Here is a 25,587-nt window from a genome sequence, read left to right on the forward strand (position 1 = left end):
TAACCAACACGAAGGAAGAGGTGGCCTGTCTCTCCTCTAAAGGACACGCGTCAGTCAGAGCGGCACACACATCCCAAGGGCGTGACCTCCCCTGAGCGGCTGCGGCTCCAAGGACGGGCTCCTTTACACCGCAGCCCGCTGATCTTGGAACCAGGGGTCCTCAAACTACGGCCCGCGGGCCACGTGCGGCCCGCCGAGGACATGTATCCGGCCCGCCGGGTGCCGCTGCCTGTCCTGCTTAGCAGCCGACTCGTCCCGGGCCCGCAGTGCGCATAGGAATTTGTTCATAGTTTTTTTTTTAAACTATAGTCCGGCCCTCCCACGGTCTGAGGGACAGTGAACTGGCCCCCTGTTTAAAACGTTTGAGGACCCCTGGTACAGAATGTTGGGAAACGATCATTAACAGACCTACAGTTGAAAGTATACAAACCACCAAAACACGCATTAAGTTAATATGGAACGTAAAGCTTGGGCAACTATTAGTAAATTATTAACTAAAGGCCCGACACACGAACTTCATGCACGAGTCGGCCTTCCTCCCCCCGGCTGCCAGCACCGGCTTCTCTCTGGCACCCAGGACCCGCGTTTCCCTCCGGCCGCCTGCAGGCACCTGGGACCCAGGCTTCCCTCACAGCCTGGCTTCGTCCGGAAGGACGTCCGGTCTAATTAGCATATTATGCTTTTCTTAGCATAGATACCTTGCATGGTGGGCAAGATACCTGATCGTTACAAAAAGTTCTCGCGCGTGTCCAATTGTGCGTCAGTATCATCAGGCAGCTGGGAGGGCCGCGCCCGAGGCCACGGCAGACCCTTCTCTGGGACGCCCTCCCGGCACCCGCTCCCCAGCCCTCGGCGAGGAGCACGCTCACCTGCAGCCGCCCGAGCATCCGGCCATGCGCCCGGCTCTGGGAACTGCCGGCCGTGCTCAGCAGCGTCTCTGACAAAGCCCTCAGCTTGTCCACAAACACAAAAGTGTGGTTAGCCTGCAAACAGAGACATGTGGTCATGGCCTGGGAGAGGGCCGGCCGTGGCGCCCGCAGAGATGAGCGGGAAGTGGGGGATCCCGAGCGCAGGTCTGCCGGGTGCCCCCCTCCAGGCCCGCGGGTCTGACGTGTGTCCCCCAGACCTCTCGCCCAGACACTTCCTGTCCACCTCAGTGTGCCCTTGCCGTCCTCTTCGGGGTCCCCACCTGTTCGCCTCAGTTTCCCCACCTGTTCGCCTCATTTCCCCACCTGCTCCCCTCATTTCCCCACCTGCTCCCCATGGGGTCCCCATGTTGACCTCACTGTCTAGAACAGTAGATGCCTCGGATACACCTTGGCTGACTAAATGAACGCCAGCCTTCGCTTCCTCCTCAAAAACCTATTCTTAGCTGCTCTGCGCATCGGCTTGAGGACTCGCGGCCCTGCTGAGCAGAGTGAAGCGCTGTGCGCTCGCCACTGCCGCTGCAGGGTAACCAGCACCCGGTTTTTGTAAAATAAATCGGAATCGTAGAAACATGCACTGACCCTCAAAATACAGCCCATGCCTTCTTCTCTCAAGACAAAAAACTCGATCCTTAGGAAATAATGTACATAAAACATAAAGCTGTATCCACAAAACGTCTATTGTAACGTTATGTTTTTAATATTGAAAATATTCTAAATGCCAAAGAGAGGAGATTAAGGAGGGTTTGGGAGGCCGACTGCATCGCCTGGGGTCATAGGTCACCCAGGTCGGGGATGAAAGGCAGCCACCACCCTGAGGAGAGGGTGCTTCCTGCCATCCATTTGGCCCCCAACCAGACCCTGCTCCCAGGGGGCGCTCCCGCTGGGCACAGAACTGGGAGCCGCGTCCCCAGTGCGTCCCCTTCCTGGTCCTGCATCTGCGCCCCCCCAACCTGCTGAGCTGCCCGACACCTAGGCAGTGACGGAAGCTGGGGGCCCCACTTCTCCCTCCACCTTCCCACTCTGGGTGAGTGTGACCCCCACTTCCAGGGGAAGTGCCAGTGGACCAGGAAAAGACCTCCCTGCAGGAACTCATACAACTTAATAAAAGGAAGATAAATGACCCAATAAAGAAATGGGCAACGGGCCTAAAAGAAACTTTTCCAAAGAAGACAGAAGGAAGGCCAAGAGATATGAAAACACTAGAGGCCCGGTGCACAGGCGGGGGGGGGGGGTGTCCCTCAGCCCAGCCTGCACCCTCTCCAATCCCGGTAGGATCGGGCCTAAACAGGCAGTCGGACATCCCTCTCACACTCCAGGACTACTGGCTCCCAGCTGCTCGCCTGCCTGCCTTCCTGATTGCCCCTAACCGCTTCGCCTGCCAGCCTGATCACCCCCTAACCACTCCCCTGCCAGCCTGATTGATGCCTAACTGCTCCCCTGCCAGCCTGTTTGCCCCTAACTGCCCCCCTCTGCAGGCCTGGTCCCCCTCAACTGCTCTCCCCTGCAGGCCTGGGTACCCCCCAACTGCCTTTCCCTGCAGGCCCAGTCACCCCCAACTTCCCTCCTCTGCTGGCCTAGTCACCCCTAACTGCCCTCCCCTGCTGGCCTGATCGCCCCCAACTGCCCTTCCTTGCAGGCCTGGTCACCCCCAACTGCCCTCCCCTGCTGGCCATCTTGTGTCCACATAGGGGCAGTCATCTTTGACCACACAGGGGCAGCCATCTTGTGTGTTGGAATGATGGTTAATTTGCATATTACTCTTTTATTAGATAGGATGCTCAAAGTCACTAATTATCCAAGAGATGCAAATCAAAACGACAATGTGGTACCACCTCACACCTGACAGAATGGCTATCATCACCAAATCAACAAACGACAAGTGCTGGTGAGGATGCGGAGAAAAGGAACCCTCGTGCACTGCTGGTGGGAATGCAGACTGGTGCAGCCACTGTGGAGAACAGTGTGGAGTTTCCTCAAAAAACTAAACATGGAACTCCCATTTGACCCAGTGACCCCACTCCTAGGAATATATCCCAAGAAGCCAGAAACACCAATCAGAAAGGATATATGCACCCCTATGTTCATAGCAGCACAATTCACCATAACTAAGATTTGGAAACAGCCTAAGTGCCCATCAGCAGATGAGTGGATTAAAAAACTATGGTACATCTACACAATGGAATACTACGCTGCGGTAAAAAAGAAGGAATTCTTACCATCTGCAACAGCATGGATGGAGCTGGAGAGCATTATGCTAAGTGAAATAAGCCAGGCAGAGAAAGATAAATATCACATGATCTCACTCATTTATGGAATATAATGAACAACATAAACTGATGAACAAAAAGATACAGAGGCAGTAAAGCATCTAACAGACTGTCAAATTACAGCGGGAAGGCTGGGGAGTGTTGGGGACGGGGGGAAGAGATCAACTGAAGGACGTGTATGCATGCATATAAGCACACCAATGGACACAAGACACTGGGGCAGGGGGGGTGGGATGAGGGCATGTGACGGGGGTAGGGGAGGCTGGGAGAAGGTCAATGGGGGAAAAAAGAGACATATGTACTACTATTTGTAATATTTTAAACAATAAAAAAACATCACAACCAGAAAGCAACTGCAAAAATAAAAAAGAAAAGATCCTCCCTGTAAAAGGTGAGGCCACTGTGTGTGAATCGGAGTAACAGCCTTTATCTGACAGTGACTTCATGAAGACGGGAGAAATGGTGGAAACATCGACTTTGTATCTTCATGGGAAGGGAGAGCGAGGAGCCGGTGGTGAGGAGGGAGGACGCCCGCCATGAGGAGACACTGCCTGAAGACCAACACCAGGCTGCGGTTCGACAGGAGCGGGCGGAGCGGACGGCGTGGGACCGAGCGGGTGTCCTGAACCAGCAAGACAAGCCGAGCCACGCACACCGGGAGAGCCGGGGCAGAAGAAAGGGCCAATCAGAGATGGTCAGACAGCGACGAGACCCAGCGAGGAGGGTGCAGAGCCAGAGGAGACGTCCCGGGAGCGCGTCTGGCCCCAGGTCTAACCGCAGGAGGCGCTCACCACCCCACAACCCGAGCCTGGGACTGCGACGCCGCCTCTCCCCAGGCACAGCCACGGGGACGTGCCCAGCGCCCTCCAGAGTGGGGACTCCGGCTAAGGCGGCAGCATGAGCACCAGGCGCTGCAGGAGGAGGAAGAAAAGCTCATGTGGCTTCAGGTCTCCTCTCTGCGGAAGTGAAGGTCAGCGGGCACCGAAGCAGAAGCTACACTTTCGAGGGAAACGACGCAACCCGAGAGCCCCGTGTCAGCCACGCGGGGCCCAGCGGTGCCACGCACACTGGCCTCGGCCTGCACGGAGCTCGGGGAGGGCTCACGCCGCCACCGACCCCGCTGCTCGCTTCGCCACGGGAGAGCAGGCTCGGTCAATACGCCTCCAGAGGACATTTTCAAGGTAGACACGGAAGTTATGAAACCCACTCAAGGTAAGCGAGAGCAAAAGCAGTCCCCGGAGAAAAGGATCCCTGAGCCGAGTGCCACGGGAAAGGAGGGGCCTGCCGCGGCCTCTGCGACACCCCCTCCTGGAGCCTGGGAGCCTCGGCTCGGTGCTGCTCCTGGAGGTGGGAGTCCGTCCTGGAGGTGGGAGTCTGTCCTGGAGGTGGGAGTCTGTCCTGGAGGTGGGAGTCCGTCCTGGAGGTGGGAGTCCGTCCTGGAGGTGGGAGTCCGTCCTGGAGGTGGGAGTCTGTCCTGGAGGTGGGAGTCTGTCCTGGAGGTGGGAGTCTGTCCTGGAGGTGGGAGTCTGTCCTGGAGGTGGGAGTCTGTCCTGGAGGTGGGAGTCTGTCCTGGAGGTGGGAGTCCGTCCTGGAGGTGGGAGTCCGTCCTGGAGGTGGGAGTCCGTCCTGGAGGTGGGAGTCCGTCCTGGAGGTGGGAGTCTGTCCTGGAGGTGGGAGTCCGTCCTGGAGGTGGGAGTCCGTCCTGGAGGTGGGAGTCCGTCCTGGAGGTGGGAGTCCGTCCTGGAGGTGGGAGTCTGTCCTGGAGGTGGGAGTCTGTCCTGAGCGCGCGCCTCTCCTCGGGTCTGCCCAGGAGTCACCGCATCCCCTGTGACCTGAAGGCACCTGCAGGCTCAGACGCCCCGGACCAGAACCAGGCCCCAAGAAGGCACAGCACGTCATCTCGAGGGAAAGTGCACGTGCGGGCCATGGAAGTCCTGCCGTGGTATGCGCCGAGGAGCCGCAACAAGGAAGGGAATCAAGCATTTCACAGGCGCGCTGCCTCCGCTTCGTGCGCTCGCCCTCGCCCTCGGGTGCAGCCCCAGCTCACAGGGAACTCAGGAAGCCCCGCCTACCCCGACAGCATGCCCAGAGGCCACTTCTGTCACCAGATGCACAACCAGCGGACCGGCACCCGTGCCCCTGTGCCCGCGCTCATGACCGGGCCTCCTGTCCGTCCATCCTCACCTGGCTAGCTACTGCACCCGACACCTCCTGCCTCCAGTGTCCCCTCAGAGCATGACTGCAGATCCCACTGTAAGGGCCGCGGAACGGGAAACTGGCCAGAATAAGGTGTAATCAGCCTAAGGAACCCTAGGGAATCCCACACACGTGACCATGATGTTCAGTCTCTTTAGCGGCTGCTTCCAGACGCACTGCTCGTGTGGCTCCCCAGACCCTCGTCCACGCAGCTTACCTTCCGGATGACCTTCTTCACCTCCGGGGTGTCGGGCGTGTACAGTATTTTCCCGTGTAACACAGGTTTTAGGAAGGACCACACCAACGCGCCATTTGGAGACTGTAGTATTTCCTGGTAAAGCTTCAAGCAAAATGGTGCTGTCGCAATTAAAAACAGAGAGGTTACCAAGGTGGGATGCAGGTGGGGGGGCACTCATTTGCATACCCATGCGCCTCGCTGTCAGTGAGTGAGTGACACCGGTCTGCATCTGGGCGGGAGACTCAGGAATGTGGTTCCTGACTGTGTCTAGTGGCTCCTGTCTCATGAGAAGCCTCAGGTACCACTTTCTTGTCGATATTTGAAAGAAACCGAAGTGTGACCTTCGCGTTTCAAACTGGGCTCTCTAGGAGAGCACTAGGGCTGGCAGGGACCCTTGAGGACGGAAACAGGAGAAAGCGAAGCCCCGGCTCCTGGGCCAGAGAGCCTGGTTTAGTTTGGGGACCAGCACAGACTTCTTAAATAAAATTGGCTTTATAAATTGCTACTGAGTTTTCTTTGCTGCACTATACAGAGCTGCGGCATTTACTCCTTTGTATGTGGAACTGCCTGTTTGCACTCAGACCCTCCATCCCTCACGGCAGTGCGGTGGGGGTCTGCGTGACCCAACCGCAGGCAGGAATGAAGGCAGAGCCTGCACCGCCATAGTGATCAGGCATCCAGTGCTGTCAGGCCTGACGCTGGCGTGAGTGCTCCCGTCCCTCTGGCCCTGAAGAGAGCCTGGGAAATGGACATGCTCTGTCAGCGCCGATCCCTGATTCCTGACACCCAGGTATGAAGAGCACAGATGTAGTTATTCCCTTCCACATTCACCAGGCGAAAAGAAAAACAAGTTTTTTTACTCAAAAAGTACCATAAACTCTATAGAAATAAGAGCGTGAGTACATAATGAATTTAAAGCATGAATTACAGAGCTTGCTCTGACATTTTAACAACTTACACTTTAAATTATAAGCTTAATGTAGACAGTGGCGACTGTGATTTCAGAAGAGACATATTCGTGTTGATGTGCAGCTGCCACGCCAGCGCTGGGCAGCCTGAGTGCAAAGGAAGGACACTTTGCTGAGAGTGTTTGTCATGGATGGGTTCTGAGCCGTGTCCAACGCTTTTTCTGCATCAGCTGGTGTGATCACGTGACTTCCTTTTGTTTATGTGGAGAAGCATGTCAGTCGATTTGCAGATATTGAACCAACCTTGCATTCCAAGAGTGAATCCCACTTGATCGTGCGTATTTTCTTTTTAATGTATTGCTGAGTTTGATCTGTTCATGTTTTGTTGAGAATTTTTGCATCTATGGTGCCAGGTGGACACTGGACTAACGGGGGCGGGGGGCGAGGGGGGAGGGAATCACTACATAAATTATATAAATGTCTAATCACTATGCAATACACCTGAAACTGATATAATATTGAATGTCAGCTGTAACTGAAAATTTAAAATTCCAATAAAAAGGAAGGATCAAAGTCAGAGGGTGGAAAAGAAATTCCCCGCCAACCTTCTACACAAAGTATTTTGTATAAAGCAAAGCAAATGGTCAATATGCAAACTAATCTAAGCAAACATGGGTTACAGTTGTCTTACTTGAGTCTTCAGGAATGTTGAATTTCTCTTTGTCACCTCCCAAGAGCTCGTTAACTCTGGGCAAGTTAAGGAACATGTCCGAGTTGCTAAGAAATGACTCCTGCTCCGGGCAAACCATCGTCATCACAGCGTGGAGAGACCCGAAGGCCGAGCCTGTGGCCGGGGCCCGGGGTGAAGCCTGAGAGCACGTGGAAACACACCTCAGTGAGCAGTGACCTGGAGCGATGCCCTCAGCCCTCTCCTCCCACGGAAAACACGCGGCCACTAGTCGGAGGGGGCAGTCACTGCTGAGGCCTGCTCTCTTCTGCAAAACCACGCACCACCCCGGGGGGAGGGCCATGCACACAGCCAATCCCCGCCCAGTGCTGAGCTATTAATCCACAAACATCACTGCCGCAGACTAACTCTCAGTGTGGTCTCTACTGCCAAAGTGCCCGACACTGACGTCTCCCCAAACCGTCCCCCGGCTGATGGGCAGCTCTGAGGACTCACTCCACCATCTGCCACGTCCTGTGCCCCATGTCCATCCCCCACATACTCCCTCCCAGTCAGCTCCATCCCAGGCAGAGAGAGTTGAAGCAAAGACAAATATCACACCACTAACCTCATTCGAGTGTGTCTGTCTTGGCAGAAATGATCTGAGATCGGTATGCCAATTATTTACGTGCAAGGAACTGTTTTACGTTTGTGAAAGCAAGTTCCCCTCTGACTCAGGCCAAGAGGCCCTGGAACCTCCTTTGGCTGACGCAGACGCAGCCTCCTTCTCGGAGACGCCAGGCCTTGCTTTGGTCGTGCTGCTGCGTCCAGAGCCCTCCAAGGGTCTCCTGTCCCTACGTTCTCGGTCTCAGGCGGGACCAGATGTGGCCAAAGAAATACGGGCAGGAGGACCGAAGGCCCAGCACGTCTGAGTACTTCCCTGAGGCCCAGAGCAGACACACACCTGCTGAAGGTCGGGCACGTCCAGCAAGGCGGTGATGTTCGGGGTGTGAAGAAACTGGGGGAGGTATTCCAGGACGTGGCTGGCTCTGGGGAGCAGGTGGCTGAGCCTGGACACGACGTCCAGCAGGGAGCTGAGCATGCCCTTGGCTTCCGCCAGCATCAGCGTCTGGAAGGAAAACACACAACACGAAATCACCAACACCGCGCTTCCCTGCTCAGGGCGCCATCTGAGCGGCGAGGACCTGCTTGCTCTAGTTATCTCCTGACCTCGTCCGCACCCTCAGAAGCAGCCCCACAGACGTCACACAGGCCTCGCCAGCTGGCACCTTACCTTGTAAATGAAGCTGCGCAGGTCCAGGCTGCGACTCACGGACACAAGCAGAGAGTACACTCTGGCCCCGGGCAGGCCACACAGCTCCTTCGTGGCAAGCCAAGCCTTCCGGTCCCCAGGAGAGGCCAGCAGGAGACGCAGCACATCCTGGTCACATCTCCCGGAGAGAGCCACCGTCAGGGCACCCGACAGGACCTGGGGGAGGACGGTCTGAGCAGATGCACCCAAGCCGTGCGGCCCCACTCAGGGGGGAGCCTGAGCGCCCAACACCCTGAATGTGGGGGATTCACCTGGAGACACACAGCCCACCTCTGCTCCCCTCACACACCTTGGATAACAACGTTTCTGAGACGTGCGCCTAATTGAAGCAATCTGCCCTCTGATGACGCAAGGGCCACACATGACCACCGTCCTGCACTCGCCGCTGCCCGCCCCGCCCCCAGCCCCCCAGCCCTGGCTGCTCTCAGATGGAGCGCTTGCGGCTTGTCCTTCACGCTCAGCCTCAGCCTCTGCTGTCGGTTTATCACCCTCACTCGCAGTTCTCAGGGTGGAACTGTGTCTCCTCCTCCTTTTGCAAGAAAACCGGAGTTCTGAGCTTGTTATAATTTTTGAAAAGGAAAAGCAAAGCCGGAAGGAGGGGCTGAGGAGGACCTGTGTTTGATCTGGTTTATAAGTGACCAAGGAAATTAATTAGAAGGTGGCCGGTGGGGTGGGACTGGGTGAGACGGGGCGGACACAACCTGGAGCCAACCTCTCACAGTCCCTCCCCAGCGTCTGCAGAGTGAGCGGGGTCCCTCCAGCAGGTGGGGTCCCTCAGCCTGGCCTGCGGGGATCAGGCCAAAACCGGCTCTCCGACATCCCCTGAGGGGTCCCGGAGTGCGAGAGGGCACTCTGCAAAGTTGCTGTCATACAGGGTGTGGAATGCAAACGCACGTGCGCAGTAAACCAGATTCGGGACCGACAGAACCCCAGCCACAACATAACCCACGGCCGAAGGTGGAATCACATGGCCCCGCGAGGAATTGGGCTCCCTCCCTCTGGTTTTGGGGTGTGTCACCTGAGAATCACCGCTACCAAGTCACTGCCGCTCAGCAGCTCCTGCATTAAGCACCTGCCCCCTGGTGTTCAGTGAGCGTCATAGCAACCGGTCAGATGGTCAGACTACTTAGCATATTAGCCTTTTATATATATATATATATATATATATATATATATATAATGCCCTCAGAGGAGCTAAGCTGCTCTCTGTGTGGGTGTGGCTTTCAATTAATGACCTTAGAAATATGACAGGTCATCAAGCAACAGTAAGATTTTACAGATGAGCTTCCTGTCCGTGCTCATACCCTGACAGGTACAACTTCTGTGAAACGTTTGACTCAGCGAGGGCCTTCAAGACCACAAGCAACTGTTCAATTACCAGGAGCCTGAGAACTGGCAGAACTCGTCAGATGCTTTCATATCACGTCACAAAATGCCCCAAACGCTGAAGAAATAGAACAGTTAAGGTTAGGGCTCTCCAGATTCACACAACCAGTAAGACATGTCTACAACATGTAGAGATATTTTTAAGGAACTGGCTTGCACAATCGAGGGCCAGCAAGAAGGCGACCCCAGGCATAGCTGATGCTGCAGCTGAGGCCCAGAGCCATCCAGTCTGTCCTCTGAAGCCCTTCAACTGATTGGATGTGGCCCACCCCCACCAAGGAGGGCTGCCTGCGTCACTCAAAGTCTCCCCATTTAAAGGTTAATCTCATCTTTAAAAATACCTTCTCACAGACACTCAGTTTGGTGTTGGACCAACTATCTGGGTGCTGCACCCCGGCCAAGCCAACATTTAAATGAGCCACAATGACCGGGACGTGCGGAAGGACATTTTCTTCCTGGGAGGGGAATGTCAGGTGTGTGCAGACCTGCTTACCCGACTTCTTCACAGGGGGCTCAGGTGCAGACACACCTTGACCTTCTCCAGAGGTGGAGAAGTGATGGGGTTAAAAATACCTGAAGGGCCCTGGCCAGGTGGCTCAGTTGGTTGGAGCAACATCTTGTGCACCAAAAGGCTGCGGATTTGATCCCCATTCAGTGCACATAGGGAGGCAGCCGATCCATCACTGTTTCTCTCTCACATGGATGTTTCTCTCTATGTGGCTATCTATCTCCTGTCCTCTCTCTAAAATCAATAAACATCCTCGGGTGAGGATTTAAAAAAAGAAACTGACGGTTAGAATCACTGGCCAGAATAGCAAGCACTTTTGCAGATATCAATGCAAACCCTGAAAGTGAGGTTCAAAACTATTTACCTGAGAAACCAAGATGGCGGCATAGGTAAACACTTGAAATTGCTGCCTCACACAACCACTTCAAAACTACAGCTAAAAGACAAAATGGACATCATCCAGAACCACAGGAAGGCTGGCTGAGTGGAAATTCTACAACTAGAAGGAAAGAGAAAAGCACACTGAGACTCAGAGGAGCCGCGGAAATAAAGTGCGGAGGTACGGAGGCGCGTGCGAGGAAAGGGCTGGCAACTGAGTATGCGGTGGTCTTTCTCAATCGGGAGGGAGACACAAGCTCCCGACTGCTCTGAACTCCAGTTCCGGGCGAGACTCTGGGAACCCAGACTCATACGGGGAGAAACTGGACTGTCTGGCTTCAGGCAGAACTCAAGGGCGGCTTTCTCTCAGAGGTGCTTGCGATTACCGCAGGACACTGAGACCCGGGGTCCTCTTAGGGCAGGGCTGACGGGAAGCCATTGCTGTTTGCTCCACCCTGTCCATTCCTTGAGACCCTGCCCCACCCAAGCTGTGCGCAGAGGCTTTTGCATATGAATGGCCTGGCCCTTTGAAATCTAAACTTACCTAACAAACTGCAGCTGAGTCAGAGAGACCCAGAACATCCAAAAGAAGGCCCAAGGCCCCACAGCAGCTTGCATTGCTTCACAGCTGGGCCTCATCTGGGCACCTCCAAACCCCAAACAAAGAAGAGGAATCTGCAGATCTCTCCGTAGCTCCTGCTGGGTGGCCTCAGGCAGAGGCTAAATTGGCACCTCCTTGGAGATCCAAGAGCCAGTGTACCCAGGGGTCAGAGTAGGACCATCCAGATTACGACTCCTCAGATCCATAAGAGACACACTCAAGGGGCAGACTCAGTGAGCACCAAAGCCCCACTGAAGCAAGTCTGGCCCCATAAGGGTGTCTCCAGCACAGAAGTTCTCCCGGGGTAGACACAGCTGATCCTTACAGCCAACTGGCCTGGAGGTCAATTCCTTCCAGTGATACCAACAACAATCAAGGCTTAACTACAACAAGACTGTGCACACAGCCCACAAAGGGGTGTACCAAGAGTGTCCACCTCAGGTAATTGGGGAGGCTGAGCCACTGGGCCCTATAGGACACCTAGCACACAAAGCCACTCTATCAACACAGGGAAGCAGCCAAAATGCAGAGACAAAGAAACAGGTAACAAATGACAGAAATGGATGGAAGCAAACTACTGGAGATAGAGTTCAAAACCACGGTTATAAGGTTTTTCAAGAATCTTCTAGAAACCGCCGATAAATTTAGTGAGACCCTCGAGGATATGAAAAAGGACCAACTAGAAATTAAGCATACACTGACTGAAATAAAAAATAATATACAGAGATCCAACAGCAGACTAGAGGAACGCAAGAATCAAGTCAAAGATTTGAAATACGAAGAAGCAAAAACACCCAACTGGAAAAGCAAAAAGAAAAAAGAATCCAAAAATATGAAGATAGTGTAAGAAGCCTCTGGGACAACTTTAAGCGTACCAACATCCGAATTATGGGGGTGCCAGAAGAAGAGAGAGAGCAAGATACTGAAAACCTATTTGAAGAAATAATGACCGAAAACTTCCCCCACCTGGTGAAAGAAATAGACTTACAAGTCCAGGAAGCACACAGAACCCCATACAAAAGGAATCCAAAGAGGACCACACAAAGACACATCATAATTAAAATGCCAAGAGCAAAAGACAGAGAGAATATTAAAAGCAGCAAGAGAAAAACAGTTAGTTACCTACAAGGGAGCACCCATACAGCTGTCAGCTGATTTCCAACAGAAACTATGCAGGCCACATGGGAGTGGCAAGAAATATTCAAAGTGATGAATAGCAAAAACCTGCAACCAAGATTACTCTACCCAGCAAAGCTATCATTCAGAATTGAAGGGCAGATAAAGAGCTTCACAGATAAGAAAAAGCTAAAGGAGTTCATCAACACCAAACCAGTATTATATGAAATGCTGAAGGGTATTCTTTAAGAAGAGGAAGAAGAAGAAAAAGGTAAAGATAAAAATTATGAACAACAAATACATATCTATCAACAAGTGAATCTAAAAATCAAGTGAATAAAAAATCTGATGAACAGAATAATCTGGTGACTATAATAGAATCAGGGACATAGAAAGGGAGTGGACTGATAATTCTCTGGGGGAAAGGGGTGTGAGGGGTGCGGGAAGAGACTGGACAAAAATCGTACACCTATGGATGAGGACAGTGAGGGGGGTAAGGGCAGAGTGTGGGGTGGGAACCGGGTGGAGGGGAGCCCTGGGGGGGAAAAGGAGAAACAGCTTTAATAATCTGAACAATAAAGATTTATTTAAAAAAAAATATTTACCTAAGTGCACACAGATGTATCCCCGGCGGTGTCCCCGGCACCGCACGTCACCCACACGTGCCTCTCAGCATCCCGTACCCTGACTTAGCTGCCGCCCAGAGAACCCCGCTGCTCAGAGCAGGGACGGCCCAGCCTCGGGAGGCACCGCCAGACAGGCGCGTCCACGTGGACGTGAGGGAGGCCCTGCTACTTTTCTCGTGGAGAAGTACTCCCTGTGGGCGGCCAACAGCTGGACTGAGGACCCAGTGCGACGAACGCACGACGGACTGGCCGTGCCGGGAGTCCCGGGAGACGGGTGTCGGCAGTGGCCACAGTGACACACAGGGCGCCCCCTCTGCCCACGGGGCACCCAGAAAACCAGAGCCCAAGTGTCGCCTCCAACTGGCCATGAGCGTATGCAGGGTCTGTGGACACACATCACGATCAAAGCGCGGAAGCGTGCCGTTTCCCTGAATGGCAGGAACGCGAGCTTTCCAACAGCCTCCCGTGGCCTAACTGTCCAGCAGTTAGGTGACCACAATGACGTCCACGGTCAGGGAGGCAGAGCGGGGAGCAGGGACGCAGCAATCAGCTGTCAGCCACCTGCACAGCCGTGTCCCCTCTGCACAGCCTTCTCCGAGCACCGCCCTCCTGAGATGGGGCGCCGGCGACACCTGGTGGCAGCACGCTTCATCAGGCAGCCGCCCCAGCCAAGGCCAGAGCCTGATGGGAAGGGCCTGAGGGAGCCCGACCTGTCCCAGCTCCAGCCCCGCAGTCAGCCTCCTCCTTAGCCAGTCACTGCCGCTGCCTGGAGCTCCCACACGGAATCTGATCACAACTGCATACAGGGTGCTCTCCTCCCACCCCTCCCCCCGACCCAGGCACTGGGTGCTCTCCTCCCACCTCCTCCCACCCAGGCACTGGGCCTCTCCTCCCACCTCCTCCCACCCAGGCACTGGGCCTCTCCTCCCACTCCTCCCACCCAGGCACTGGGCCTCTCCTCCCACCTCCTCCCACCCAGGCACTGGGCCTCTCCTCCCACCTCCCCCCACCCAGGCACAGGGTGCTCTCCTCCCACCCCCACCCAGGCACTGGGCCTCTCCTCCCACCCCTCCCCACCCAGGCACTGGGCCTCTCCTCCCACCCCCACCCAGGCACAGGGTGCTCTCCTCCCACCTCCTCCCACCCAGGCACTGGGCCTCTCCTCCCACCTCCTCCCACCCAGGCACTGGGCCTCTCCTCCCACCTCCCCCCACCCAGGCACTGGGCCTCTCCTCCCACCCCTCCCCACCCAGGCACTGGGCCTCTCCTCCCACCCCTCCCCACCCAGGCACTGGGCCTCTCCTCCCACCCCTCCCCACCCAGGCACTGGGTGCTCTCCTCCCACCTCTCCCCACCCAGGCACTGGGCCTCTCCTCCCACCTCCCTCCCACCCAGGCACTGGGCCTCTCCTCCCACCTCCCCACCCCCACCCAGGCACTGGGCCTCTCCTCCCACCTCCCCCCCACCCAGGCACTGGGCCTCTCCTCCCACCCCTCCCCACCCAGGCACTGAGCCTCTCCTCCCACCTCCCTCCCACCCAGGCACTGGGCCTCTCCTCCCACCCCTCCCCACCCAGGCACTGGGCCTCTCCTCCCACCCCTCCCCACCCAGGCACTGGGCCTCTCCTCCCACCTCCTCCCACCCAGGCACTGAGCCTCTCCTCCCACCTCCCTCCCACCCAGGCACTGGGCCTCTCCTCCCACCCCTCCCCACCCAGGCACTGGGCCTCTCCTCCCACCTCCTCCCACCCAGGCACTGGGCCTCTCCTCCCACCCCTCCCCACCCAGGCACTGGGCCTCTCCTCCCACCTCCCTCCCACCCAGGCACTGGGCCTCTCCTCCCACCTCCCTCCCACCCAGGCACTGGGCCTCTCCTCCCACCTCCCTCCCACCCAGGCACTGGGCCTCTCCTCCCACCTCCCTCCCACCCAGGCACTGGGCCTCTCCTCCCACCTCCCTCCCACCCAGGCACTGGGCCTCTCTTCCCACCTCCCTCCCACCCAGGCACTGGGCCTCTCCTCCCACCCCTCCCCACCCAGGCACTGGGCCTCTCCTCCCACCCCTCCCCACCCAGGCACTGGGCCTCTCCTCCCACCTCCCTCCCCACCCAGGCACTGAGCCTCTCCTCCCACCTCCCTCCCACCCAGGCACTGGGCCTCTCCTCCCACCTCCCTCCCACCCAGGCACTGAGCCTCTCCTCCCACCTCCCTCCCACCCAGGCACTGGGCCTCTCCTCCCACCTCCCTCCCCACCCAGGCACTGGGCCTCTCCTCCCACCTCCCTCCCCACCCAGGCACTGAGCCTCTCCTCCCACCTCCCTCCCACCCAGGCACTGGGCCTCTCCTCCCACCTCCCTCCCACCCAGGCACTGGGCCTCTCTTCCCACCTCCCTCCCACCCAGGCACTGGGCCTCTCCTCCCACCCCTCCCACCCAGGCACTGGGCCTCTCCTCCCACCTCCCTCCCCACCCAGGCACTGAGCCTCTCCTCCCACCTCCCCCCACCCAGGCACTGGGCCTCTCCTCCCACTTCTCCCCACCCAGGCACTGGGCCTCTCCTCCCACCCCTCCCCACCCGGGCACTGGGCCTCTCCTCCCACCTCCCCCCCACCCAGGCACTGGGCCCCTCCTACCACCTCTCCCCCACCCGATCACTGTCTCACTAATAGAAAGATGTGGACAAGGAACCCAGAAGGCTGGTCAACCTTGAAGCTCGGAAAGGTCAGGCCAACCACTCCCTATCTAATTGAGACAATGGTCACTGAGGCAACTTCCCCCCCAAATAACCATGTAAATCCTTACTGATAAGATAGTCTGCCTGTTACTGGGATTGCCTGCCTACGGGCCATGGGTGTGTCCCATAGTCTCAATAAAAGGGATGGCAAGGCCAGAGCAAGGCGTAGTCCTCCCACCAGCGGTGGGCTTCCGCCTGGCCCCCATCTCCCAGATTAATATTTTTCTAGTCTCTTTCATTTGTGTGCGGCCTCCTCCAGAACCCGAACCCTGAACCGGAACCCTGAACCACGCGGGACGTGAAAGGGGTTCCCACACAGGGCCCCTCCTCCCACCTCCCCCCCCTCCCCGGTATGTGGCACTCAATGAGCTGCCTTTGGGATTTTCCTTCAAGACAGCTGCTCTGTGACACCGCCAAGAGCTTGCCGATGCTGCCGTTTGAAGTTTGGGTTCCTAGCTTCACTCTCTCTTAGTACAGTCGTCCTTCATTCACTGAGCTACCTGCCATGGTTTGCATTTAGCCCCAATTAGCCAGAATCCACATGAAATTTAACACATGAAATTGGGGTCCAGCTGATTGTCAATAAAAACGTCCACTTGAAAGCCATCTTCATGGCTACTGCTCTGGAAGGTTCTCTGTAGGGAAAGTAAACCCTCAACCGGCCGAAGTGTTGGAAGGGCAGCCAGAACACCTGCTAAGACCCAGGTGCTTCCCACTGCAGCAAGCCGTCCGCTTGCCTGTCCCTGTCCTCCGTGCGTCCCCACCCCTGGTTCAGCCATGCCTCTCAGCCCCCTGCGGTGCCCAGCCCGTCACCACAGCCCACCACACTAAGCGGTCAGACAGCACACCTAGAGGAGGCCGTAGTTCCTTTAGACCCGTGGTCGGCAAACTGCGGCTCGCGAGCCACATGCGGCTCTTTGGCCCCTTGAGTGTGGCTCTTCCACAAAATACCACGGCCTGGGCGAGTCTATTTTGAAGAAGTGGCGTTAGAAGAGGTTTAAGTTTTAAAAATTTGGCTCTCAAAAGAAATTTCAATCGTTGTCCTGTTGATATTTGGCTCTGCTGATGAATGAGTTTGCCGACCACTGCTTTAGACAATTTGAGACACGGGGGGCTGTGCATCGGGGCTGAGAATCCCTGGAGTGAGTATCGTCACCAATTTCATCCCTCCTGACCCAGGGAGGCAGCACTGTGAGACTAGGGGCCCCGAGGTCGTGGCATCAGACAAGGGCGCCTGCAGTTCCCTCTGCCCGAGTGACATGGATCACGGCAGCCCCGGTGCCCCTCTGAGTGACATGGATCACAGCAGCCCCGGTGCCCCCCTGAGTGACATGGATCACAGCAGCCCCGGTGCCCCCCTGAGTGACATGGATCACAGCAGCCCCGGTGCCCCCCTGAGTGACATGGATCACAGCAGCCCCGGTGCCCCTCTGAGTGACATGGATCACAGCAGCCCCGGTGCCCCTCTGAGTGACATGGATCACAGCAGCCCCGGTGCCCCTCTGAGTGACATGGATCACAGCAGCCCCGGTGCCCCTCTGAGTGACATGGATCACAGCAGCCCAGCCCAGTGTGGGTGTGTGGGGAGGGGGGGGCGGGAGGAGGGCAGGCCAGCAGCCTGGGTGCCCCTCTGAGTGACATGGATCACAGCAGCCCAGCCCAGTGTGGGTGTGTGGGGAGGGGGGGGGCGGGAGGAGGGCAGGCCAGCAGCCCGGGTGACCGAGGGCGGAAGGGGCCACACTGTACCTGTGAGCGGGAAATACTTGCTTCCAAAATACTGCTGATGGTGTCCCCGGAGAGGTGGGCAGATCGGAGCTCCTCGGTTACGGCGGTGATGTTCTTCACCAGGTCTTTCACCGTCACGTCTGAGAAACAGCAGCGGGAGAAGCAACACAGTACGCATGCCTGGGCTGCTGCTCAAAACGAATGCGACGCCAACACCTGGCGAGGCCCGTTTCCCTCCGGCCGTGGCCGCAGCCACGCAAACAACACATGGTCTTCCTGACCGAGCCCAGCCCTGCCCCGCCCTGCTCCTGGGAGACGGCCCGGTTCCGGAGGCCGGCAGCCCCGGGCTGGGCCTGCTGCTCCCGCTCTCTGAGGCCTGCGCGTTCCGATTCCCTCCGGGAAGGGGTTTCCTTAGGAGGAGCACATGCCTCCTCCCCTCCGCATCTACTTACCCACCTCTTTCCACAAGAGCGGGGTCGTGGGTGGACTGCGGGGGCCTCAGGCCCGGACACTAATGCCACAGCCGCCTGTGACCTGCAGAGTGAGGCGCCCGCCAGTCCCAGCGCTGGCCCGGGAGCAGGGCGGGTCGGGCAGCAGGGTTTGAGGACCTGACTCCTTAACCCCGGCCCCTCAAGCCAGCCGAGCTCTGAGCTGTTATTGGTCACCGCAGCGCGGCTTTTCCTTTTTATGTTTTATTTTGATAACATGTCTGTGTGAGAAACTAAACTTCATTTTTAATCACGCAAACTTGGAAGAACCACATGCTTACCCACAGTTGCTGTGAAATTGCTCAGAGACGTCATCATCAAATTCCCAGGAAACAAAATCTTTTCGAGCCTTTGGGCCAACCTAAAATGGCAGAAAATTGAAGCCGATTTACACAAGACGCTACCGCAGAGGCGGTGCCGGGAGGGGAGCCCTGCCTGGCCCGGGGCGGGCAGGGGGGAGCGACCACGCGATGGTGTCTCCGCAGGGTCCTCACACCAGCAGACATGTCTCCTGACACTGTGTGGGCGGCCACTCAGTGACACTGCGCCCCAATCCTTGCAGCAGGGCCCCGCTGGGCGGGATGCGTCTGGGGAATAAGGATGCACAGCGCCCTGGCCGGTGGCTCGGGCGGTTGGAGCAGCGTCCTGTGCACAGAAAGGCAGTGGGCTTGATGCCAGTCAGGACACATCCCCAAGTCGGGGGTTCAGTCCCAGTCAGGGTGCGTGTGGGAGGCAACCAACTGATGTTTCACTCTCACATCACTGTTTCTCTCCCTCCCTCCCTCTTCCTCTCTCTCTCAAGTCAGTAAGCGTGTCCTCCGGTGAGGATTAAAAATGAAGGGGTGGACGGGTCACAGGGATGTCTCAGGAACCAGGACACCAGCAAGCCGGAAGAATGCATCTATCTCTCCAGCAGGATGCAAAGTGCCCCATTGCCCTCCTGTGGTTTACACGTTGAGAACATAAAACACTAAGCCACTGTAAGGGGGTAATCTGGGAACCTCTGACGAGAGTGTCGGGGCTCAGCATTCTGATCTAAGCCCGCGACCGCCCTCCAAGGCTGACTTGCTCAGCAAACCCCGTTCTGTGCTCTAAGCGTGCGGCCCGCGCCACTGTCTGAGAGCCATGACTGCGGAATGCAAGGCAGCGCCTTCAGGAAGGAACCGGGGTGCAGTGGGCCCACGGACATACGTGTGCAGGCGCTGCGGGGTCCAGTCCCACGCGGGCGGACACGCACAGTCCCAGGCGGCGGCGGTCTCCAGGTGGCTCCTGAAGTGCTCCAGGGTGCGGGAGAGGGTCCTGCGGAGACCCTCACAGTCCAGCTGACGGGGCGCGGACCACGCCTTCTCCAGGTCCTAGAACACCCGCAGCGGGAGTCGGAACGAGCTGAGTCAGGTGTCCGGGTCCGAGCCCACGTGCTCATTTTCCCAGAACTCGAGAAGCAGTGAGGAGCCAGGCAGGCCCCGGAGCACGGGCGGGAGGAAGGCGTGGCCCTGGGCTCCGCGCAGAGCACCCGTCACCAGAAGGAGCCTCCAGCTCACAACGCTGACTGCATGCAGCCCTGACTCCCCACCCCCCTGCGCCACACGTCAGCACGCTCGGGGGCCACACTGCTCCCCACACCCCCTGCGCCACACGTCAGCACGCTCGGGGGCCACACTGCTCCCCACACCCCCGTGCACACCCTCAGCAAGCTCGGGGGCCCACACTGCTCCCCACACCCCCGTGCACACCCTCAGCAAGCTCGGGGGGCCCACACTGCTCCCCACACCCCCTGCGCCACACGTCAGCAAGCTCGGGGGCCCGCACTGCTCCCCACACCCCCTGCGCCACACGTCAGCAAGCTCGGGGGCCCGCACTGCTCCCCACCCCCCCTGCGCCACACGTCAGCAAGCTCGGGGGCCCACACTGCTCCCCACACCCCTGTGCACACCCTCAGCAAGCTCAGGGGCCCACACTGCTCCCCACACCCCCATGCGCCACACGTCAGCACGCTCGGGGGCCCACACTGCTCCCCACACCCCCTGCGCCACACGTCAGCACGCTCGGGGGCCCGCACTGCTCCCCACACCCCCTGCGCCACACGTCAGCACGCTCGGGGGCCCGCACTGCTCCCCACACCCCCTGCGCCACACGTCAGCACGCTCGGGGGCCCGCACTGCTCCCCACACCCCCTGCGCCACACGTCAGCAAGCTCGGGGGCCCGCACTGCTCCCCACACCCCCTGCGCCACACGTCAGCAAGCTCGGGGGCCCGCACTGCTCCCCACACCCCCTGCGCCACACGTCAGCACGCTCGGGGGCCCGCACTGCTCCCCACACCCCCATGCGCCACACGTCAGCAAGCTCGGGGGCCCACACTGCTCCCCACACCCCCTGCGCCACACGTCAGCAAGCTCGGGGGCCCGCACTGCTCCCCACACCCCCTGCGCCACACGTCAGCAAGCTCGGGGGCCCACACTGCTCCCCACACCCCCTGCGCCACACGTCAGCAAGCTCGGGGGCCCACACTGCTCCCCACACCCCCTGCGCCACACATCAGCAAGCTCGGGGGGCAACACTGCTCCCCACACCCCCGTGCACACCCTCAGCAAGCTCGGGGGCCCACACTGCTCCCCACACCCCCGTGCACACCCTCAGCAAGCTCGGGGGGCCCACACTGCTCCCCACACCCCCTGCGCCACACGTCAGCAAGCTCGGGGGCCCGCACTGCTCCCCACACCCCCCTGCGCCACACGTCAGCAAGCTCGGGGGCCCACACTGCCCCCCACACCCTCTGCGCCACACGTCAGCAAGCTCGGGGGCCCACACTGCCCCCCACACCCTCTGCGCCACACGTCAGCAAGCTCGGGGGCCCACACTGCCCCCCACACCCTCTGCGCCACACGTCAGCAAGCTCGGGGGCCCACACTGCCCCCCACACCCTCTGCGCCACACGTCAGCAAGCTCGGGGGCCCACACTGCCCCCCACACCCTCTGCGCCACACGTCAGCAAGCTCGGGGGCCCACACTGCCCCCCACCCCCCTGCGCCACACGTCAGCACGCTCGGGGGCCCCGCACTGCTCCCCACACCCCCTGCGCCACACGTCAGCACGCTCGGGGGCCCGCACTGCTCCCCACACCCCCATGCACACCCTCAGCAAGCTCAGGGGCCCACACTGCTCCCCACACCCCCATGCGCCACACGTCAGCAAGCTCGGGGGCCCACACTGCTCCCCACACCCCCTGCGCCACACGTCAGCAAGCTCGGGGGCCCGCACTGCTCCCCACACCCCCTGCGCCACACGTCAGCAAGCTCGGGGGCCCACACTGCTCCCCACACCCCCTGCGCCACACGTCAGCAAGCTCGGGGGCCCACACTGCTCCCCACACCCCCGTGCGCCACACGTCAGCAAGCTCGGGGGGCAACACTGCTCCCCACACCCCCGTGCACACCCTCAGCAAGCTCGGGGGCCCACACTGCTCCCCACACCCCCGTGCACACCCTCAGCAAGCTCGGGGGGCCCACACTGCTCCCCACACCCCCTGCGCCACACGTCAGCAAGCTCGGGGGCCCGCACTGCTCCCCACACCCCCCTGCGCCACACGTCAGCAAGCTCGGGGGCCCACACTGCCCCCCACACCCTCTGCGCCACACGTCAGCAAGCTCGGGGGCCCACACTGCCCCCCACACCCTCTGCGCCACACGTCAGCAAGCTCGGGGGCCCACACTGCCCCCCACACCCTCTGCGCCACACGTCAGCAAGCTCGGGGGCCCACACTGCCCCCCACACCCTCTGCGCCACACGTCAGCAACCTCGGGGGCCCACACTGCTCCCCACACCACCATGCGCCACACGTCAGCAAGCTCGGGGGGCCCACACTGCTCCCCACACCACCATGCGCCACACGTCAGCAAGCTCGGGGGCCCGCACTGCTCCCCACACCACAGCACCAGCAAGCTCGGGGCCCTCACTGCTCCCCACACCCCCATGCACACCCTCAGCAAGCTCGGGGGGCCCTCACTGCTCCCCACACCCCCATGCACACCCTCAGCAAGCTCGGGGGGCCCGCACTGCTCCCCACACCACCATGCACACCCTCAGCAAGCTCGGGGGCCCACACTGCTCCCCACACCACCGTGCTCACCCTCAGCAAGCTCGGGGGGCCCGCACTGCTCCCCACACCACAGCACCAGCAAGCTGCACGGCCACCCCCATGGACATGAAACTCGGAAACAGGAAAGAAACCAACCTGGGAGAGGCCGTGCAGCTCAGGGAGCCCCCGCAGAGCAGACACCACGAGCCACCTCAGCCCCCCCGGCTTGCAGCTCCGAGCAGCACACAGCGCGTCGCTGGCCGAGGACGGGTTTTCTGCCAGAGGAGACACAGAATCATCACTGAGCCATTTCTCCGGAAGAAGCTGCTCTCGGTGTCATTTCTTAAAGACTCAAAGTGACACAAATTCAGAGATTCCTTCCAACATCAAAATGACATGGGGTCACGAGGGGAGAGCGGTGGCTTTTGAGTTCCAAATGTACCCGGTTACTCAGCTTTCCTGGCCCCACCGATGGGCAGAAATGCGTTTCCCTCAACCATGTCCGCACACTCGTCCCTCTTCTGCACCCTCTGCGCACGGCACGCACCCACTCTGAGCCCCTCTCCTCATCCCCTCCGTTTGCTCTGCTCTCTCACTCCTCCCCTCATTCCCCCATTTTCTTCGATTTCTCACTTCGCACCTCATTGTCTCCATATTCTGATCTTTCTCTTCTTGCCTCATTCTTTCCATTTTCTCTGACATCCAGCTTCTCTCCCATTCAATTTACTCAGCAAAAATTTAAAACTATGACTCAGCATAGAGGCAAAACCATGGCGCAGCAAAAAATCAAAACCATGACTCAGCAGAAATCAATACCATGGGTTGGGGTTAGGGTTAGGGGATTAGGATTAGGGCTAGCATTACAGTTAGGGTTAGGGTTAGGGTTTAGGATTTAGTGTTAGGGTTTAGAACAGCCGTGGGCAAACTACGGCCCGCGGGCCGGATCCGGCTGTTCTATCCGGTTCTCTTGCTCTCCCCTCTGCTCCTTTACTTTGAATTTATATTAGTTCACACAAACACTCCATCCATGCTTTTGTTCCGGCCCTCCGGTCCAGTGTAAGAACCCATGGTGGCCCTCGAGTCAAAAAGTTTGCCCACCCCTGGTTTAGAGTCAGGATTTAGGATCAGGGTTAGGGTTTAGGGTCAGTGTTAGGGCTTAGGGTTAGGGCTTGGGTTTAGGATTTAGGACTAGGGCTAGGGGCTAGGGTTTAGGGTTAGGGTTAAGGTTCTCACCTGCTGTCCCTGAGCAGAGATGGCAGTGCCCTTTCAGTCTCAAAAGGAAGGACGGTGACACGCTGATCACGGTTAGGGCACCCAGCCTGCATACTCACAGGTCACATCCAAAAAGCTCCCCCCCCTCACATCCTCACAGCCCTCTCCTCCGGACAGCACCCGCTGGGTCTGCTCCCCAGCGCACCCCTGCACCGCCTTCCTCTCTGAGCCTGGGGCCCTTCCTAAAGGAAGATGCTGCTATGGAGCCTCCGAAGGCTCAGGTCACATCCAGGGCCTCCCCGAGCCACCTCCCCCCGAGCTCATTCCCCACGCGCCGTCTCCCCACAGTCCCCGGCACCCCCTGCACCGTGCTGCGTCCCCTCCGACCTGCCTTTCGGGCTCGGCCTCAGAACACCCGTGCGCCCCGGCAGCGCAGAGCCTTGCATTCCTGCCCCCGACTGTGCGGACCCACCAGGGCTCATCCGGGCTGCAAGGACCCCCTGCACCCCACGCTGGGCCAGACTGTGCGGGGCTGTGCTCGCATCTTGTCCGGTCACTGTTCTCACACATCATTTCTCACATAATTCAGTATTAGATCAGAGGAGGAGGTGATAGCTCTCCTCCTGGTTCAGACTTCCCTCAGCGGCGTGCAAGTAGCTACTTTATTTCCAGTAGGAAAGCGACTGGGCTGACGGCGTTCCCTGGATGATGGAGGAGCAGCCATGCCCGCTGCGGCCCAGCCCAGCCCGAACCCTAGCGGTACCGTCTCGGCCTGACACTGCCCTCCTGCTCTACAGGACGAAGGGCAGTCTGATACGGCAAGCAGAGTGACAGGGTGTCTCTCAGGCAGGCTTGCAGGTGACACACTTGAGTTTTCTTGTTGTGAAATGTAAAAATTCAAAATTAATTTGCTGTTACTAATGTAATTTCAAGTATGCTGTATTAATTTAGAGCTGCAGTGCGGAATGACAAAATACACATAAATTCAGGCATTAATGAAGGTTAAATCCCTTTAAGTGCCATCCCGCTAGCTGCCTGAGGTGTCACAATCATTACGCCTCCCGCACGGCTGGGCTGAGTGCCAGAGAGGCGGCCGGAGGAGCAGCAAGCCCGCTCCCCGCAGCTTCCCCGGGAGCACGCTCACGCTCGAGGTGCGTCCGGGCACTGACGCTGGGCACGGACCCCCCAGTTCTAACACCTCCGCCCGGGAACAGAGACTCCCTTTCGGAAAACACACCCTCCACGACCAGGGGTTTCCCTGGGAGACAGCCCTGCATCTCCCTCAGCAACAGCACCAGGGAGGGTCACCGCAATTCGCAGGGAAGGACCTGGCAAGCAGGACCTCAGTCCACGAATCACTTCATTTCCAACCTAGATGTTTAGTCCAGGGGTGGGCAAACTTTCTGACTCGAGGGCCACCATGGGTTCTTAAACTGGACCGGAGGGCCGGAACAAAAGCATGGATGGAGTGTTTGTGTGAACTAATATAAATTTAAAGTAAAGGAGTGGAGGGGAGAGCAAGAGAACCGGATAGAACAGCTGGATCCGGCCCGCGGGCTGTAGTTTGCCCAAGGCTGGACTCTAGTCATTCGTTGCAGACAGGTGCTGGGAGGATGGAGGCGGGTGGAGCAGCGGCAGACCCTGCCGCAGGGAAGTCGGATGGTAGCGGGAAGCCCGAAACGTGAGCGCCAAGTGCCCTGCGTTCGGGGGACCGCGTGGGTCGCTCGGCACACATGGGGGAGGGGAGGAGAGCGCGTCCTCTGAGCCAGGCCGAGGGTGCGCACCAGGTGCAGACGTGGCTGCTGCCTTCAGAAACACGGCTGTGGTAGAGGAGGGGGCTGCACCCATAAGCGCACGGGCACTGCAGTCGACGGAGGTTTGCTCAAGGCCACGGCCAGCGAAGGGCGGAGGCAGGCCTCCTGGAGGGCTACCCCAGCTCCGACGCCTCAGGGCCTCGGCGGCCGGCTAGGAAGGCTGCGTGTGACTCCCGGAGTCTCAGAGGCATCCACGTCTCGCTGACAGCCGGCCCTGGGGACCGGGGCGGGGGCAGCACTTCCCGCGGAGCGGCTCACCTGTGAGCGTGAGCAGCACACGCAGAACCAGCGTCCTGGCTCTCTGCAGGGTCTCCACGGCTGCCGGGGCCTTCGACGGCTGCTGGGAATCCTGGCACATTCTGGCAACATTCGGGAAAGAAAGCAACG

General features: G+C 58.8%; 1 protein-coding gene across 1 annotated transcript in view; it reads right to left on the bottom strand.

Moving 5' to 3' along the window:
• The window catches only part of ABCA13 (ATP binding cassette subfamily A member 13), a gene marked incomplete at its 5' end in the record, with an annotated part of 149,231 nt that overhangs the window by 85,622 nt on the left and 38,022 nt on the right, over nt 1-25,587 (bottom strand). The window contains 10 exons of the mRNA XM_080665222.1: nt 870-983; nt 5,610-5,749; nt 7,230-7,407; nt 8,170-8,334; nt 8,500-8,694; nt 17,631-17,749; nt 18,379-18,458; nt 19,289-19,452; nt 22,331-22,449; nt 25,459-25,559. Coding sequence (XP_080521348.1) covers nt 870-983; nt 5,610-5,749; nt 7,230-7,407; nt 8,170-8,334; nt 8,500-8,694; nt 17,631-17,749; nt 18,379-18,458; nt 19,289-19,452; nt 22,331-22,449; nt 25,459-25,559 — 1,375 coding nt within the window. The remainder of the gene's footprint in view (nt 1-869; nt 984-5,609; nt 5,750-7,229; nt 7,408-8,169; nt 8,335-8,499; nt 8,695-17,630; nt 17,750-18,378; nt 18,459-19,288; nt 19,453-22,330; nt 22,450-25,458; nt 25,560-25,587) is intronic.

This window comes from Plecotus auritus (genome assembly GCF_963455305.1).
Source record: "Plecotus auritus genome assembly, chromosome: 4".
In the NCBI taxonomy this organism is placed as follows: domain Eukaryota; kingdom Metazoa; phylum Chordata; class Mammalia; order Chiroptera; family Vespertilionidae; genus Plecotus; species Plecotus auritus.